The following is an 18899-nucleotide window of genomic DNA, read 5'->3' as shown; positions in this document are numbered from 1 at the left end:
GAGAGGGGTCTCTCGGGGACTGGGGAAGGTACGCTTCCAGAAGAGGCGTTACTGGGGTTAAGTTACCAACTCTTGCTCGACACTGCTTTTTCTCAATGTGTAGAGTGAGCTTCTTCTATCATAAATTAGGTCACTCCTCCAGTTAAACATTCTTCAGTGGCTTCCTTCCTCTGCCATTTGTAATAAAACCCAAACTTCTTTCCCAGGTTTCAGCCATCCTCCGTGCCACCGTCTGTTCCTTTTTAGGGGACGGGAGGTGAGATGGAGTCTGCTGTATTCCAAGATGAAGATGGGAGGTGAGATGGAGTCTGCTGTATTCCAAGATGAAGATGGTCTCCACAGTTCTGCTTTAGCTCCAGCTCCTCCTGCCTCTTCCTCCCAAATGCTGGGATTACATGGTAGCACCATGCCTGGTTCTTATGCTTTCTTCTCTAACTATTCAAGACGTGTCTCTTTTATTTTCTCATCCTCGATAAACCAAGCTCACTTTGGTGGTGGTGGCGGTGGCGGGGAGGAGAGGACTTTTTCTTGCTGTTTCCTACACATTCAAAAGCATGGCAGACATTTTTCCATTTCATTGTTAGTTTCTAGTTTTCCTAGCCTGACCCTTCTCCTGCTCTCATCACTGAGTCCACAGTGACAGAAACTTAAGTTTTGAGCTCTCAAGTATCCCATAAATACGTGCTATTGTTATACTAATGCCTACGTGAAAATCTAATTCACATATTGATGCTCCTTCCTGTTTGCTGACCAGTTACTCACACAAACATGACGGAGAGCACCTGATCTTTCACTTCTGCACGTTTATGGGAATTCAACGAACACTTTGATTTTAAATTTAGTAGGGTCAGGGTAAGATGATAAACTAAGATGAAGAAACTTTCGGAATTCTAATCCTAACTCTCCCTCCACCCAGGCCGATTTGTTCCTCTTTAGTGAGACTCTTTAAACAGCCTTAGGGATGTGAGAAGGAAAACTGTGTCTCCAGCAGCAGGGGGCAGCACAGTCTTGGAACAAAGGCAGCCGCAGTTCTAAGGCCGAGTGCCCTCTTGTTTCTCACTAAATGAGTAACAGCATTTACATTTTGCATTAAGTCATTATCTTTAGTGAGATAAACAAAGAAACGATGCCTTCAGAAAGGTGTAAACTAGCTTTTTTTTTTCTGTATAAGTGGAAACGTTTAGTTCAGGGATCAAGGAAAACCCATTCTTGTCTTCTGCCTTTATCCAAGTGGGAAGCAGTCATGTGTCCTGCAATAATTGAACTGCGGAGGTAGCTACAGTTCTTGCTTCTGGCTTGTGCTCTTTTCCACAAGCGGGGAGCAAGCAGGAAATGGGACCTGGTGGAGGATTATACTGTGTAACTCACAGCAATTCTGAGATAGATATCACAAATGAAACTGTGCGAAGAGGTAAAGCAATCTGCCTAGAATCATGCAGAGACAATAGGGAACTCATAGATGGAGCTTTAAACCATTACACGGCATTATAAGAAGCTGCTTGTTTTAAAAGCAAATGAGGGATTCAGTGATAACGAGTGGCTTCAACATTCCACTCTCACCAACAGACGGGCCATCCAGACAAACACAGAAAAAAGAGGAGTTAAGTAATGTCAGGAATCCAGTGGATCTAGCTGACATCTACAGAACATCCCTCTCAAACACACACAAAAAAGTATGCTTTATTCTTGACAGCTCATTTCTCTGAAATTGACCACATATTGGACCCAAAGTCAGTCTCAACAGATACAGAAAAATTGAAGCAACACCTTACATCCTACCTGACCACCATGAATTAACGCTAAATATCAACAGGAATAGAAGCTAATAAACTCATGGGAAGTGACCAACTAACCACTGGATAAACAGTGGGTAAGGAAGAAGTTAACAAGGAAGGTAGAAACTTTTTACAATTGAATGAAAATGAAACGCAACATACCCAAACCTATGGGACACAGGGAAGGCAATTCTAAGAGGCAAGTTCATAGCACTAAGTGCCTACATCAAATAATTACGGAGATCTCATATTAGCAATTTCTTGGCATACCTGAAAGCTCTAGAACAAGAAGAAATAACATTCAAAAAGAGTATATGGCAAGAAATAACTAATTTTGGGCCAAAATCAATGAGTTAGAAATATACACACACTATAAAGAATCAATGTAGAGTTGGTTTTTTGAGAAAACCAACAGGATTGACAAATCCTTAACCAAATTAAGTAAAAGATATGGTGACTAGATCCAAATTAACAAAATTAAAGAGGGACATCGCAAGAGAATCCAAAGAAATCCAGAGAATCTTAAGGGCATACTTTAAAAATTTATACTATACCAAACTGGAAAACCTAAAAGAAATGGATAACTAGATAAATAAATATTTATATATCTAGTTATCCATCACACATGATTTTATATCTGTATATATATATATATATGTCAGTCATGATAAATTAAACATGAACAAACCACCCAAAGGAAGTTCTTTACTTCCAACCATTATCACCTGCCAGAGTAGGACTCAGCCATAGGTAAGTTTAATGGAGGTTTGAGTCTCAGTAGTTTACCCTGAAGCAAGACCTAGTTGCAGAAAGGACCATAAACTAAGATTACCTGAGCACCACCCAAGAACAGACCATCGAAAGGAAATGCCTAATGTTCCAACCACTGTAGATAAGATCACCTTCCAGCACACACTCACCAGGCCTCCCCTAGACAAATGTCAGTCAATCAGGGATCCTGAACCTTAGAAACCCCTCACCCCTACCTTTACTACTATAAAAACCCAGCTCTAACTGAGCTTGGGGCTCTCTATTTATTCCAATATGTTGAACATGCAGAGAGACCGAATTTGCAAACTTGCATAAAATAAAGGCTCTTTGCTTTTACATACGGGACTCAGTTTCCTTGTTGGCTTTTGGGGGACTTCGTGGATTTGGGCATAACAATATATACACAAACACCTGCCAAAGTTAAATCAAGATCAGAGAAGCCATTACAACAGACCAATAACTCCTACTGAAATAGAAGCAGCAATTAAAATCTACCAGACCTTCGAAGAAGAATTAATAACGATGCTCCTAAAATTCTTCTGCAAAATAGAAACTAAAGGAACATTTCCTAATTCTTTTTACAAAGATATCATTACCCCGATACCACACAGAGACCCACAAGAAAAAGAAAACTGTTGACCAATATTCCTTATGAACATAGATGCAAAAATTCTTAGTCACCAATCTTTGTTTTCTCCTTTAGTGAATTTATCCATATTTTATTATCACCTGCATGTTAAAGCCTCAAAAACTAATATTTCCACTGTAGACCTTCTACTGAATTCTAGATTCAAAGTTCCAGCAACATTATCCCATTTCAAGAGCTTGCTTACACATGACACTTAACATAAATGTTAGGAAATAAACTACTATATTTTCAACAAGCCTGCTCTATTCTCATTGCTCTCAATTTGGGAACAGATTTAGGACTTTACAGTTAAAATATTCTTGAAGAACACTGCACCCCCCTTTCTGTCCTTTTCTTCCTCTTTCTACTTTACCAGTTGTTCACTCTGTTTTAAAACATACACAAAATGTGTCCACCTGTCACGTTTTCTGAAGTCCAATGACCAGTGAGTCACAGCAAACTCCTAACCATGGCCTAATCTGACTTTGGTTTAACAGTCTATACTAGACATCCCAACCAGGACCAAGCTTTCAGTGTGAGAGGCAGATTACGTCAGTTCTTTGCTGAGAGTCATTAATAAGCATTTGTTTCCCTTAGAGTAAGGGCTGTATCACGAAATTCAAAGGAATAGTTTGTAATATGCAGACAGTCAGGCCCCTATAATCTATCTGCAATCTCCATGACCCCTTCATTCTGAGTCGTACTTGCCTAGCTGCAAACTCTAGCCCAGTACACTCGTCTCCATTTTCTTTGGATTCTATTTTCCCAGTATCTGCTAACTCCCCCATCTCTCTAAATTTCCGCTTACCTTTGTCATCTTCTCAATAGGGATTTCTCTTACCCTATTGAGGAAAACTGGGTGTATTCCTAGCCCCAGCATTCTAGTCTCCTTTACCTGTCTTGAGACTTCCTTACCTCATGGCATTTACCACTGAATTTACTGACATGACTGTACATTTATTCTTTCTTCCTCTCTTCTGTCTTCAATTATTCTTTTCTACCTTCTGCTGATGTGTTTGCTCTATGAAAAATTCGCTTGGTTTCCTAAACAGTGGGTGAAATGCTGGATCATAAAATTTTAAATAGAACACGGCATTGCAAATTTGATCCGAGTAACATGCATATAGCTTATAACACATATTAGCTAAAATGTCTTGAGCTTATAGCAACAGGAAATTAGGGAACATGCGATATGCTAGGTTGTAGAAAGATAAGTGGGTTTAAATCGTTCCACTGAAATTTGGGACCTGCCTTACTAACTTGTAATTTCAGTAGAATTTTCTAAATGTGGTATTAAGAAAACCTAGTCTAGAATGACCACTGAGGAGTCCAAGCTTTGACTCCAGCTCCTACACATTACTGGAAATGTTGACAACACTCTCCTCTGCTGAATGGGTAACTATTTGATTTTTTTCATACATTTTTATTGATTAATCTTGGCATTTGACAATCTCCTACATGAGTTTAATGTATTCTGATGGTTGCTCCTTCTGCCTTTCCATATTTTCCTCCCTGCCTGGCCAACACCACTTCCACTGGTTCTTTCTGCAGATTAATGATTTTGGTTTGGTTTTGTATCTGATTCCATTTAACCTGAGCAATTTCTGTAAAAACTCAACTGAGACCATGAAAAAAAATTAAACTCAAGAAAATCAACTGTGTAAGTACAGAAATGATGAAAAAATTAGTACTGTTCAAGCGTGGCTTGGGGGCATGGAGGGCTTTCTTTCTTTTTCATCTTAAGGATATATTGATTTTACATAAGAAGGGATTTCATTATATACTCCCAAAGTCACATGATGCCCTTAGATCACATTTATTCTATTGATCTGTGTTTTCTTCCCCCTCCCTTTTATTCTATGCCTTGTAAAAATATGACTATTCAATACAGCTTATTTCTTTGTCAGCTTAGCATCATGTTTAGTTCCTTTATGTTACTTTTATCTAGCACTATGTTTATTCATTTGTTTATTTCCTTGTGAGCTTACCTTTATGGTTAGTTTCTTTAAGAACTAAAGAAAATCGCCGTTATTCTAAACATATTATGTTAGTTACCAGCTTTTTATTCTTAGTTTTGGCTTTTTAAGACTGTGTAATCTTGGCTGTCCTGGAACTCACTTTGTAGATCAGGCTGGTCCTGAACTCACAGAGATCTGCCTGCTCCTGCCTCCTGGGTGCTGAAATTAAAGGTGTGTGCACCGCCACAGTCTGGCTCCTGCTTCCTTTTCACAGCCGTCATAGACCACCTCTTTGATCTCTTCATGATGCTCTGCTCAGACTTGGAAAGCTGCTATCTGGGGTTATTAGGATGGGTCCTGCAGATGAATCCCTTCACTTCTGGCAGAGTCCTTGTTCCCTAAATTCCTTAGGTTTTTCTCTCTTGTTTGATTATATTGGTGGAATACCCAATATTATGCCCATGAGGGAGTATTTTGAAAGTACATATCTGAAACTGGTTAGGTTCTTCTTGACATTTGATTCACAGTGTTAGTAGCATGCTTGCTAAGAGATAATTCTCATTCCTATTCAAAGACATGCTCTATTATTTCAAGCTTCTAGCACTGATATACAAAGCATTGCTGTTATGATTATTCATCCATTAAAAATATGCCTTTATAAAAACTGAAGATCTGGTCTTTAGCATCAATATTCTGAAGCTTCATGACAATATGCCTAGGTGAGTCTGCTTTAGCCATGATTCTTGATGCTGGGCTATTAGAATTTGGAATCACATGTTCTTGAGTTCCGCATAGCTTCTCTTGTTTTATTTCTTTGATGTTTCAGTGTTCCCTCTTCTGGTATTTCTTTTCGAAACTTTTCTGTGAATGATGAACTTTGGTAACTGGTCCTTGCATTTCCTTATTCTTCTCTCTTGCTTTCAATGCCTCTATCATTTTGCCCTAGCTTCAAAAAGAAAATTCTATCAACATCCAAACAGTGTTCGCTGTGTTTTTAATTTCTGCAATTACAGACTTAATTTCTTAGAGGATTTTTTTTCTGTTTGTTATTGAGCATGAAAAGGCTTTGTGCCCTTCCCTACTCTGGTTTCATGCCTACAATGTAGTTCAATTCTTCTGAGGCTGTTAAGAATGCTTTTTTTTAAAAAAAATACAGATTTTCTTGCCTTTTGCATATTTCTGTTGCTTCAAGACTTTTTATTATGTTCTTAGCTTTGTTAGTGTTCTCATACCAGATGCCTCCTTTCCCGAGTGGCTTTCCTATTCAGGAGGAAACCAAAGGAGTATCGTCATATGGACCATTCTCATACTTAGTACCAGTATAAAGGTATTTTTAAAAACACCAAAATTCAAGATGATGGGTCCCTCTCTTTTAGGAGGTGAGCAGGTGCCGAGAGGAGAAAGATTAATGAGAGGTAGCAGGGGCCATTAATTGTTTTTGCTAAGCTTAAGTTTTTAAGCTGGTTGATGGCTATTCATTTTTATTATTCTTTATATGCTTTGATATTATTTAACTATATAATATAGTTACAACTACACGGAATGAAGGAGTAGGCCAATGACATTGCTGCGGACTGTTGTATTTACAGTGAATGTTTTGGTGACTTGCTGTATAGGAGATTTATAAATATCAATAACTTTTGGTCTTCTTTTAAGAAAGATTTTTAAGGTCCACCTTTATTGTGAAAGTCTCAAAAAGAACTTTCTTTTTAGTTCTCCACCATGAAGTTAAACTTTTTTAATTTTTCCTATCAGCCTTAGATTTCTTGGTTTTGCTGTTTAACTTCATTATTTTGTTGGCAGGGGTCTACTTCTAAGTTTAGTCTTTCTGGCCTCTGTCTGCTACATGGACAAATCCTTTCATTGTCTGCTACAGAAAAGAGAGGACTCTTTCTTCTTCCAGAGGAGAAAGAATGGTGGCCCATTGATTCTTGTTGTCCGCCAGGGTCTTCCCAGCCTCACTTCACTCAGAAGGTTGTGTGAATATTAAAAAGAGCCTCCCCCTTTTTATAAGTGACCCAGAAATTGGTCATCATTGCTGACAGACCAATGCCCTGAGCATCCCCTCAGATTCTCAAAGAGAGGACTCTTACTGGTGGCATTTGTCTGCTTTTCCTGAAAATCTTCCCAGTCCTGACCTCAAGATGCTCGAAATACTTTGGAGAATCTAATTTATGCACCTTGTACATGTGATCTATTAGTTCTAGAGGGGTAAGTGCTTAAGGCTTTTTTTTTGTCTAATTTATGTTTACTCAATCAGACATCTAAAGTGCTTATTTTTTTAAAGTGCTTAAATTTCAAGAGAAAATTGTACTTTTAATTAGTTTTATGTTTATAGAAATTATACATTTCAACACAATTGTCTTCTTTGGGGGGGGACACACCCTTCCAAATAAAAAAGCTAATTAAGGGTTGTTGGAACACAGTCTACAAACACAGTTGTGTGAGAATTCTGAGAGCTTGTGAGGAAACTCCAAGAAAATAAGCGCCTTGTGACTTCAGTTTCTTCAAAACTGAACTTTCTTCAAAACTTCAGAACTGTTCTCGGAATGCGCTTGTGTGCCTCTCCTCCTGGAATGTGTTTTCAGGCCCCCCACCAGGTGTAGCGGATAGGAATGACTTCACTTCAGCTGTTGCTATTCGTGTGCCTCCACGGAAAAACATGCTTTGCCACGTGTGGCTTGCTCTTGTGATTGACAGCTTTATTTATGTGATTCTTCCTAACACCCCCCCCCCCCAAATTATAAATCATCTGAGGCTCTGAATAAAGCTGTCCATTGCAGGAGACTTTAGTCCACTTCTCTTTTAGGCCCTGCTCTTCCAGGGTCACCTGCCAACTAGCGCGGTAAACGAACGGTAAACCTTTTGAGTAGCGTAGCTACATTGTCACAGGAATAGGGAAGTAGATGGTTGCTCTAGTTTTGCACAGAAACTGTAGACTGAACGATGAGCTCAACTGCATCTTCAATGTGATGTTAACAGCCTTCACGCGGTCTGATGTTGCTGCCCATACCCTTCAAATATGTACACTCATTGATGGGGAAGATGCTGGGACAGAGCCCCTTTGGAGAAAGCGGTCAGCGCTTCTGCCCCCATCCCTGTAAGGGTTCGGTCTATATCAAGTACTCTCATGAAAGGGAGTGAACCTTGTTCAGGTGACTAACCAGAAGGCTTGCCCACCAGCTGGCCATGGTCTAGACTGAGCTTTGAGCTGCTCCTCCACAGGGCAGTTCGGATGCAATATTCTGGAATTCAGACGCACGGTAGATGACTACAAGGAAACTATTCATGATTTTGCTTCTTTTTGTTTTAAACAGGGATATCATAACTAGAGTTTCAGGTGGGTGTAAGTCACCTTGTAAGTTCTGGGCATCAAACTGGGCATTTTTAAGCAACGCGCCATGTCTCCAGACCCGTGTTACTGTGTGGCAAGTAACACAACAAGAACCACAACACTGGTTGTGGCAAGAACCACAACACTGCTGTGCATCTCAGGTTTCTTTTGCTCTGCATTAACTGTGGCATTTTCCTCTAAGTTTATTATTAACCATCACTTGTCCTCGCAGAAAGGAATTTGCCTCTAACTCCAGCAAAGGCTGGCTTAAAATGTTTTAAAATGGAGACTGGTGAAGTAGCTTAGGGGGTGGAGGTGTTTTTCTCTAGGCCTAAAGACCCGAGTTCATCCTCCAGGTGGGAGAAGGAGTGAACTGACCCCATACAGCTATTGGGTGAGCAATGCTCATGCATTTACGTATGCACAGATACACAAGCACAATAAATAAATGGAAGGGAAGATGTCTGCTTTTCTTTTGTGGTCTCCACTGCTGAGTAACACCACCCAGCAGAAAAGTAGGAAGCTGGACAACGGTAAAGACAGCTGTGCTACCTGACATGCCTGCACACTAGAGCCCAACTTTTGTGGGAAGAAATACTACTTCACTACTACAGAACAAGGGCATTATTAATAACTTTTATTAACTAGGACTTACTCACATGCATGTTATCTGATTAAACCAAAAGGTTTTTATATGTTTTCAAGTGAGCTCTAAATTTGATCATTACTGGTCTCTTTTTATATATATATATGCCAATTAAAAACTATCTATGGGCCCTTTTTCTTGGCTTAAGCTTTTTGAGACAGGGTCTCATATAGCTGAAGATGACTTTGAACTTTGATTGTTTTGCCTCCACCTTCCAAATCCATGTCTCGTTTTTGTGGAGCGAGAGATCCAACCTAGGGCTTCAGGCATGTTAGACAAACTCTGTAAGGAGCTAAATCACCAACCCAAATCTTGTTATCTGGACGTATTCTTGAAATTATCTGAAAGCTTGAGAAAATTTCATAGTCACTGGCTATAGACTGCTAAAACTTATAACATTTTAATACAATAAATTCTTACTACCATATCAGTGTTCACAAAGTAAATAAAGATGACAATAAGTGCACTATAATTTAAAATTATTCACTTGTATATTTAGAATGGAAGAAGGTATTCGATCATTTAGGTTTATACTCATAAAATGGGAGGAAGAAATAAAAAAGTATGAATATAAATAAGAGGTTTAAAAGACTTTTTCATTCATATCACAGAATCAAAATATTAGATAATACTGATATAAAACTTTTTCTTTAGAGGTAAGCAATTTATGATTTTCATAGGAGAACATTCAATATAAAATATATATGCAAATATCCAAATTTGCTGTTTGCATAATATCCTACTATCTGGTTAATAGCTGAGATTCATTGTTAGGTCTTAATGTTCTCTAACAAATGATTTTCAATCAAATGAAAAGATTTTTTTTTTAAAGATAGGACAAGACTTTAGAAACTCACTTGGTGGCTTCATGGCTGTTGGCCATATTTCCTTCGACTCCAGCCTTCTGTGACTGTAGCTTATTGCCTTGTAGTTTAGATCGTCTTGATATTGCACTGAGTTCATTTCCTTCCTGAAATCTAAACCTCCAAGTCCAGGGCATCTTCAGAATACTCAGTTTTCTCTCCATCATTAGAAGACGGTTCAAGTAAGAAGTTTGTGTCCTTCCAGTCCCCCTCTGCCTCACATCAAGAAGCTCTTGATTCTGAGTAAGACAGTAATGGCCCAAAGCCCAAGGACACAAGAACTGTTTTGGGTTCAAAAGGACAAGTTATTCATTTACTTAAGGAATGTCCAAGGGTAATATTTAGCTTCTATAGTTAAGCACGTTGGCGGGGCTGGAATCCTGGGCTTGTTTGGCATCCATCACTCCTTGTGAAATACTAGCGTAAGTCGTACTGTGATTTCTGGCATCCAAATCTATTGTTACATCAAAGTGATACTAAATAAAAAGATAAAGTGCTTCGCAGAAAATAATAAGTACCACTGAAGATGTAGAGCCACGGAAGGCTATTAGTAAAATGAAAGCTGTGTCAGAGGGGAATGTGATATGGAAGCTTATGGGATTTCTCAGATCAAGAGCCGAATGACTATAGAATCTGTCAGTCCCACGAGTGGGAGTGCATTCAAGGATTTGAGAGCAGGATCTCAAGCAGACTCCTCATAGCTGCATAGCACGCAGCACTGCCCAGGGTGGCCAAGAGGTTTAATCCATCCAAGCATTCACAATGAACAGATAAACAAATACATTGCAGACTAGACACAGGAAACACGGGCACATTACTATCGCTAAACAGGAAGAAAGCCCTGTTTTTTATGTGCATTGATGTTTTGACCAAATGTATGTCTGGGTGAAGGTGTTAGATTCCTGGAACAGGCATTATAGACAGTTGTGAACTGCCATGTGAGTGCTGGGAATTGAACCCAGGTTCTCCGGAAGAGGAGTCAGTGCTCTTAGCCGCAGAGCCATCTCTCCTCTCCAGCCCCTGGGATGAAGCCTTATTACATGCTAAAGAATCCATAAACCACTGTCCTAAGTCAGTGGTTCTCAAGCTTCCTAAAATGTGGGGTCACAACACACAGGTTGAGAACCACAGTTCTAAGTGAAATAAGGAAGGTAGTCACAGAAAGAAAAATATTATAAGATTCTACATTATAAAGTATATATAGTACTCAGATTCATAGAAACAAAAGTAGACTAGTGGCTGCCAGGGTTTGAGAACAGAAGAGAGAGAAAGAGAGAGAGAGAGAGAGAGGATTTAATGGCAATTAAATGATAATTTTGGACAACCATTTCATCACACTGAAAATATATTTAACAGAAGACTTAAAATGACTAAGGGGATGAAAAGCAAAAACATGATTTTAAAGAATATTTATTTTAATATCTGTTTTATTATTTAAAATATTGTTTGGTAAGCCAAGAGGCATAGACTCATGTCGGTGGCTAGTTATGGGTTAAGTTTCCCAGACTAAATTATGATTAAAGATTGGATGTTATTAGCTACAGGTGGAGACCCATTGGAATACCTGTGAGCCCGGGGTGGTGTCAGCATCCTCATGGCTGCCCTGAGACCAGTGAAGATTTTGTGAGTTTGTTTGGGAATTGCTACTGCTCCATGCTTCACTGAGCGACAGGGCTGATCTGATCATGACAGATCAATTATATAAAGCAAAGCAGATGCAGTTTTGTGATTTTGAATGTGGGACTAGACCCCAATCTGAGAATAATCCTTGTGCCTCTTTCTCCTCCCTAAAACTGTAGCTCTGGGCAAGTGACTGAACCATTCTTTCTTGGCTTTCTTTCTCACTTCTGCCTGGAGACTGAGTTACTGCCCAGAGCATTCTCAGGAACAGTGTGTCAAGGAGCTGTGTAATGTTTACCACAGTCTCCGCACAGACACACAGTGAGTCTTTGTTACCCTTAACAATAGCTTGTTTTTCAAAAGGGACGACTGAGGCTAAGAGATTTCTGACTGGGAAAACAAAATTATCCTGGCTCTATAGTCCATCAAGCCACGTTTTATGATTACCTCGATTGTGTGGCTTATTTGGGTCCTTCAACTATTTTATTTTCTCTTTAAACACCGTGACACACTGATTAGTAACTGAAGCTTTGTCAACGTTGTGTGATATTGCAATGAACTAGAGATCCTGAGTAAAGGCATGAAGTGGCCTATGAACTATTAACTATGTTTTTATGTGGCATTGGGCACACTGTGTGAGTCTTATATCTTCATCTTTAGGTCACTTTATACATATGGAGAGTTCAAATAATATTTGTTAAACCACTGAATGGGAACTTTCTGGTTACTTTTATTTATTCCTCTATTTACTTATTCATTTATTTAGTTTTGGGTTCAGATTTCCAAAGTGCAGTATCAGTAAGGTTGTACCTTCCAGCAACTCGGCATTGGGCATGCTGTTCTAATACTTCCGGTAACTGCATCTTTGGGTTCCCACAATCTTTGGGTCTGTCGAATAGCACCTGAGTTAGGTTCTGAGTTATCTTGTTAACGGTGAAGCCCGCTCCCCATTCTTCTGCTTAAGGAAGTAGGTCCAGCAAAAATGGAGCCGAGCAGCTGTGTAAGGGAAGCTAAGTCTACGGCGAGGTGTTCTCTCTGACAGGGAAGCCAGAGTGACCACTGGCACAGGCCACCCAGCGGTAGGAGTTAAGCAGAATTTTCAAATGCTCCCAGCAAGAGTTAGCTTTTTAAAACAGCAAACATTTAAGTTCTTTGATGTGCTGGCTATTTCTTAGGAAATGTACATGAGTTATTTAACACGATAGAATATCCTGGAGGCCCATATGTTTTCTTTATGTTGCAGTGAATAAAGAGTGGCAGGGAGGTTAAAAAACAAAACCTTGCTGAGGGCTCACACAGCTAGGCTAGTGAGCACAGCTGACCTTTAAGCTCTGGTCATCAGAGTCCACAAACAGCAGGTTTAGCCAGGAGGCTCCCCCCCACCCCCCCGATGACAAGGCATGCAGAAAAGGCACTGTCTTTCTCTGTCTGTGCCAAGACTTTCTTGTCAGTTTACTTATTCAAAGACACAAGCTCTTTTTTACTTTGGCAGGCCTGGGAAGCAACAGACCATGGCTAGCCCAGGACCTCAGGTAAGAAGAAAAGACAGAGGGGAGAGACAGACGTTGGAATAAATCCAAGAAGGAGCTCCATGTCAAGGAATGACAATTAGAAGCAGTGAGCTTCATGTGGTCAGTGTGTGACCAAGCACGGCCATAAATACAGTGGTGTGGCCAAAGTCTCACAGTAGGCTAGCAATGAGACCCGGGGGAGGTCGGAGTCAATTTAGTGACCCCACAATCAAAACAGACATGGCAATGGACAGGCCAATTGGATGAATAGAGTGTGAGGATCTCATGACAGTAACCTGTATCAGCAACATGGAAAAGGGAAGTTACTTTGGGATGGTGGGTGTAATTTCATCATGAGGAAAAATAATTATGTTTGTCTAGGTGGTAACTGAGGCCAAAGGTATTAAAGCAATCACCGGAGTAGTGGTGGTTGCATTCGGATGATGGCAGGAGCGCCTTGCGGATTAGTCGGGGGTGGACAGGGGTTGGGGGAGAATGGGTAAAAACTGTAAGTAACCAGAAAGCATCACTGAGCAATGTGTAACTGGTCAGGTTGGGTACTTGGCAATAAGTCTGTTGTTTGCCCCCTTTTAGCTCTGTGCATTTCTATGATTACACACATGAATACAACACACACACAAAGTATACTGTGTATGAGAAAAAATTACAGTGACTCACACCCCTCCCCCATGCTGATCTATCAATAGTCTCTAGATGAATCTGCTCTTTTAGGCAGAGTCCAGCTAGCTCCCATCTGGGCCTTCACAGGTGTGCCCATGGTAAAGCCTGCATGAGACCATATACTGCCGCTCTATGGCTCTCGGTATTTCTGCTCTAGGAACGCGTGTTGGATCAGTCAGTGTAGCCAGCACACAGAACAGAATGAAGGACGGCTTAGGTCTAAATTGATAGCCTGAGCGACCACTGCGGCGGCGGCAAGTGCAGGAAGGAGAAACAGAGCATGGAGCTGAGAGAAGAACTGAGAGAACTGTGCCTGCACTGGGCGGCAGTTAAATATAAAACACGCGGTTAAGATGCAGTATTTGAACATAGTCAGACCAAATGATTATCCAGTGTTAATCTGAGATTAAACTGATATGGTTATGCTGGGCTTTTATTTAGTAAGCGTTCAGGCCTCCTATGTCTGCGGGGGCCTGAACAGGACCCGCCAGTGATGATGATGAAGTTGCCAAAAAGGATGTCACAATAATCTGATTCTGCAAATCAGATTCAGCGGCTGCTTCTGGAATTAATCTTAGTTGCCTATGCATGGAGGGTAGGTGCAAAGCCCCAGGAAACCAGCAGAAATGAGGGAGCCCGATCTGGGTCGGCCGTGAGATTCTTTTCCTCTGGCGCCCCCTGTTGGCAGAAGCAAGCATGTCCGGAAAGACCTGAAAATGGTACCACAGAACTGAGAAAAGGAAAACATTGGTTCGGTTCTGAAACAGTAATTTAAACACCAGAGCATGTGCAACCATGTTTAATACACTTTATCTAAATATCAAAGTAAAGTGATGCACATGTATAAAAACATTTTATTGAACCTCATTTTTTGTGTGCTAGCTGAAAAAAGTTAATGAAAGGAATTATGAAATTAATAATAATAATAATAATGAAAGTTAATTGGAAAATCTGGAGATCAATTGAAAGTTTTATTAAAGGATATAGTTTATAAATATAATAATTTTCTAAAAACACTGCGAAGTTTTCTACATACATTCAAAAGTTACTTTTCAAAATACAAAGAAAAAAAATCAAGTAAAGACATGCTACAAAAATAATTTGTATACATACGTCTCTCTTACACGTAGAATGGGTACACAAGAAAAAATGGAGGAGCTTCATGCCTAAAATTACTAAAGTTATTATATTGGCCTGAAGTGTACGAGTTTTATTTTGTTTTTGTTTTGTTTTGTTTTGTTTTGGAGACAGGGTTTCTCTGTACAGCCTTGGCTGTCCTGGAACCCACTTGGCTGGCCTTGAGCTCAGAGATCTACCTGCCTCTGCCTAGGGAGGAAGTGGTGGGATTAAAGGTGTCCATCACCACTGCCTGTTTTGTTTTTCCTTCAGGATAGGACCCTACGTTGCTGCCCGGGACTCTGAAGTCACTGGGTGCTGGAGGGTGCCACCAAGTCTGGCCAGAAGTATAGTTTTCCTTGCAAAGTATTGCCAGTGTTGTCTACATGGCAAGAACACTCTTCTTTAAATATGTAATTTATGATGTAGGAAACTAAAATTTCTCCTTTGAGATGTCATTGTGGTTGATCAATCACCAAGATCATTACTTTCAGAACAAATAACTTAAAAAGCCGCCAGGAGACAGTCCCCGAAGACTAGTGCTTACTACACATTTTGTATCTCTGCTGCTTTCCATTCCACATGTTATTTATAATAGATAATAATTTTGCAATCTGGAGGAAAAATATTTAAAAAGAGATTATATCTTCCCAAGAATATTTACATGAAATGTGTGATATCAAGTTGGATATTTTCCTGATTAACTTGACTGACCTCATTACCATATAATTTTATGTTATTAATACACACTAGAATAATGATCTAATTTCTGAAAACTTCTGGAATATTCCTTGTAAATAATATATTTAATTATTTTAGTTAGAATAATACACACACACACACACACACATATATATATATATATTAGAAAATTTTGGCTATTAAAAAAGTAAAAGACAATATTACTACCCCAAAGAAAAATAATAGCTAATGTTCAATGCAGTTATTTGCAGTGAGTCTTTTCAAAATGTTTGTTATCAAATTTTATTTACAAAAATATAGCTAGCATTTTTCTTTAAGAGGTATTTTACATAATATTAAAACTCCTTGTAAAATAAAACATAAATTTTTCTTAATATCTTTTATTAACTGAATCATAATTATACTATTACAATAAAACATAATTTTGAGAAAATAGTTTTACATATTTGTAAATAAGCACCCCTATCTGCCGTTTGTCAGTTTCTTCATCATCACTATTCATTTTTAAAGAATCGACTGCTCTTTTCCTATTTGTCATTTCTACTCTGAAACGAGTTTGAAAATTATATAAACGAATGAGTTGCGATCCTATCTAAATTTGGAGTCAGTGTGATCTGAAACAAAAGGCTAACCTCTAAAACTACATTGGCTTTTGCACATACGTGTTCTCTCAAGCAAATCAATGTACTTTCTCTCTCTGTCTCGTCTATACATACACACACGCACGCACGCACGCACGCACACACTCACGCACACAGTAGTAAGATGGCACAGTGGGTAGGGTAAAAGTGCTTGCCACCAAGTCTGAGAACTTGAATTCAATCCTTGGAGGCTAAATGACAGGAGGAGGGATTGACTCTTACAAATTGTCCTCTGACCTCAAAACAGGTACACCAAAATAAACAAATATGAAAAATTATATATGTATATATCACACTCTCTTTTTGATTTTTCCAACCATATTCATCATCCAATTAAAGATTTAAAAATAAAACAAAATATGTCTTCAAAATGTCAGTGTCTGACTCATGCTTCTGCAGTTCCTCAGCAGCACAACTGAGCAGGGGATTTTGTTGGTAATTTGAAGGCCATGCAGCATCTGGTTATTCTTGCTTATATTTACTTTATGAAAGTATGAGATAAACGTCAAGTTTCCCTTTCTTCTAAGTGTATATTAAATAAAAACAGTGCGTGTGTTAGATAACAACTGTTTCTCTGGCATTCTGTGTGTGTGTGTGTGTGTGTGTATGCGTCTTAATGAGATTAACATATCTAAACTGCTACTGTGGGTGAAACAGATTTCCCTTCCTGATTCAGGTGGGGTCATCCGTCCACTGAAGCCCTTAAGTGAACAAAAGAGCTGAGGAAGAGAGAACTCCGGCCTGACTGCTCCAGCTGGGTCACCACTTTCTCCAGCGTTGATACCTGGACCAAAATGTCTGCTTACCTGGCTCCCAAGCCCCAACATAAGATTTGTGGATTAGAACTGACATCATCTGTTTCTGGTTCTCAGCCCCTTCTTACTTGAATTGGAACCATGTATTGGCTCTTTTTATTTTCCAGCTTGCGGTCTACAGCAGCTCCCATTCCTGCATGTGTCTATCCCCTCTATTAAATGGTCTCCACACCCATGAACATGCTAGTATGTATGTACATTTTGATCCATGTTTCTGATAGAGCATGCTCTTAACACACAAAGGAGTGCTGTCAGAATTGAGCACGGGCTGGACACTCAAAGAGCTTTGAGGTTTACACTGGAAATAATAAAAAGAAGGTCAATTTTGATGATCCCTCAGATAAACAGGGGTACTTTATTGGAAACAAGAGGAAAAGCAGTCCTTGTTTCAACGCAGGAAAAATGAGAAGGATTTACATACTCATGTTTTGTGAATGGTAGAGTAGGCAAGCAACCAAACCATACTTAGCAAAAGTGACTTCAAAGCAAAATATTCAAGGTGTGGTTCAGAATTGTTTTACTGCTTGTAGTAAAGAAATGAACAAGAACTTGGAGGCTTGGAAACCTCATCTTATCTACATTGCAAAACCCACAACTACTTGTTCTAAAGGCAACATCAAGTGTGTAGTCTAACCAGCCTGTGATAAGGAGATTATGGATCTAAAATTTGGCTCCAATCACCTGTCCTAGCAGCAGCCAACAGAGCAGGAAAGAATGAACAACAGACATCCTGCTGGCTTGCAATGGAGGGACGGAGACTAATGGCATGGAGATAGGCCATTATATTTGTATTCTAGAGAACAGGCCATAGAGCTGTTTGACTACAACTTCAGTCTTCTTTATAAACAAAAGAGTCACCTAGGAAATTATTCAAAAGTCATCGGGGTTGCACACAGGCCTAAGCAAACAAGCTGTTTCCTACTGATTACAGAGAGTGAATTCAGCATAGGGAGATACAGGGGTGCAAACAGGCAGAGCTTTGGGATGGCATTCCCATTTGCAGGGCCAAGAGAGCAGAACATCAACCCCAAGGGTTGTTCCAGTGTATTAAGGTCTGATGGTATTTGCCCTACTAAGCTGAAGCTGCCTGGGACCTCTGCCCTCTGTCATATCTCTCCCTTTGCAGAAGGAGATGTCTATGTATCCTAGCCCGGCCCGTTCCACTTGGGAAGTATGTGACTTCTCTGTTTGCACAGGCTCATGGCTGTAGAACACTTCAGTCACTGCACAGTCATGAGTCAGATATTAGCAGACTTGAAGTTTATTGAAGATGGACCATCCCTTCATAATTGGCTCTGTAAAACCATGAAGAAAACTAAAGGATGTTTCTAAGATGTTATTTTAAATAATGCATTAATAGGGTATGGGTATACATACATAGGTGCAGTGCCTCCAGAGGGCAGAAGCGGGCATCATATCCATGGAGTTGGAGCTCCAGGCAGTTGTGAATCACCTGACATGGGTGTTGGGGACAAATTCTGGTCCTTTTCAAGAGCAATACAAACTCTTAACAACCAAGCCATCTGTCTGTCCTTGAAACAACATACTTATGTCACTCACACCTGATATAGATAGTATTTAGAAAAGAATTTGGACATTCAACTAGAATTTATTTCAGAATGGCTTCTGATTGCTGAGATGAAACAAACATAGGTTACGGTGGGAAGAGGAAGAATGCTATGAACTCAATCACATTTTCTCAAATCCACATGCTAAATAAAGCCATGCCCCCTCTCCCTATGGAATGGTACCCGAGAAAGAAGATGCTGAGGAACAATTAGATTTAGATGCGCTCACAAGGCTGAAGCTCTTGCGATGGTTACTTACTCACAAAAGAG

General features: G+C 39.7%; 1 protein-coding gene across 3 annotated transcripts in view; it reads right to left on the bottom strand.

Annotated features, from left to right (window-relative positions):
- Nucleotides 1–18899, bottom strand: part of Oxr1 (oxidation resistance 1) — a 375562-nt gene that overhangs the window by 129029 nt on the left and 227634 nt on the right. Inside the window, exon 1 of one of the 3 annotated variants that reach the window (XM_085679016.2) lies at nucleotides 9970–10209. The exons of the other annotated variants lie outside the window; for them this stretch is intronic. Within the exon in view, the coding sequence (XP_085535142.2) occupies nucleotides 9970–10075 (106 nt within the window). The 5' untranslated portion in view covers nucleotides 10076–10209. Of the gene's footprint in view, nucleotides 1–9969; nucleotides 10210–18899 lie in introns of those variants that run through there. 3 annotated transcript variants of the gene reach the window in all.

This window comes from Myodes glareolus, chromosome 19 (genome assembly GCF_982192425.1).
Source record: "Myodes glareolus chromosome 19, mMyoGla1.1, whole genome shotgun sequence".
In the NCBI taxonomy this organism is placed as follows: domain Eukaryota; kingdom Metazoa; phylum Chordata; class Mammalia; order Rodentia; family Cricetidae; genus Myodes; species Myodes glareolus.
This window is presented reverse-complemented; position numbering and strand designations above follow the sequence as displayed.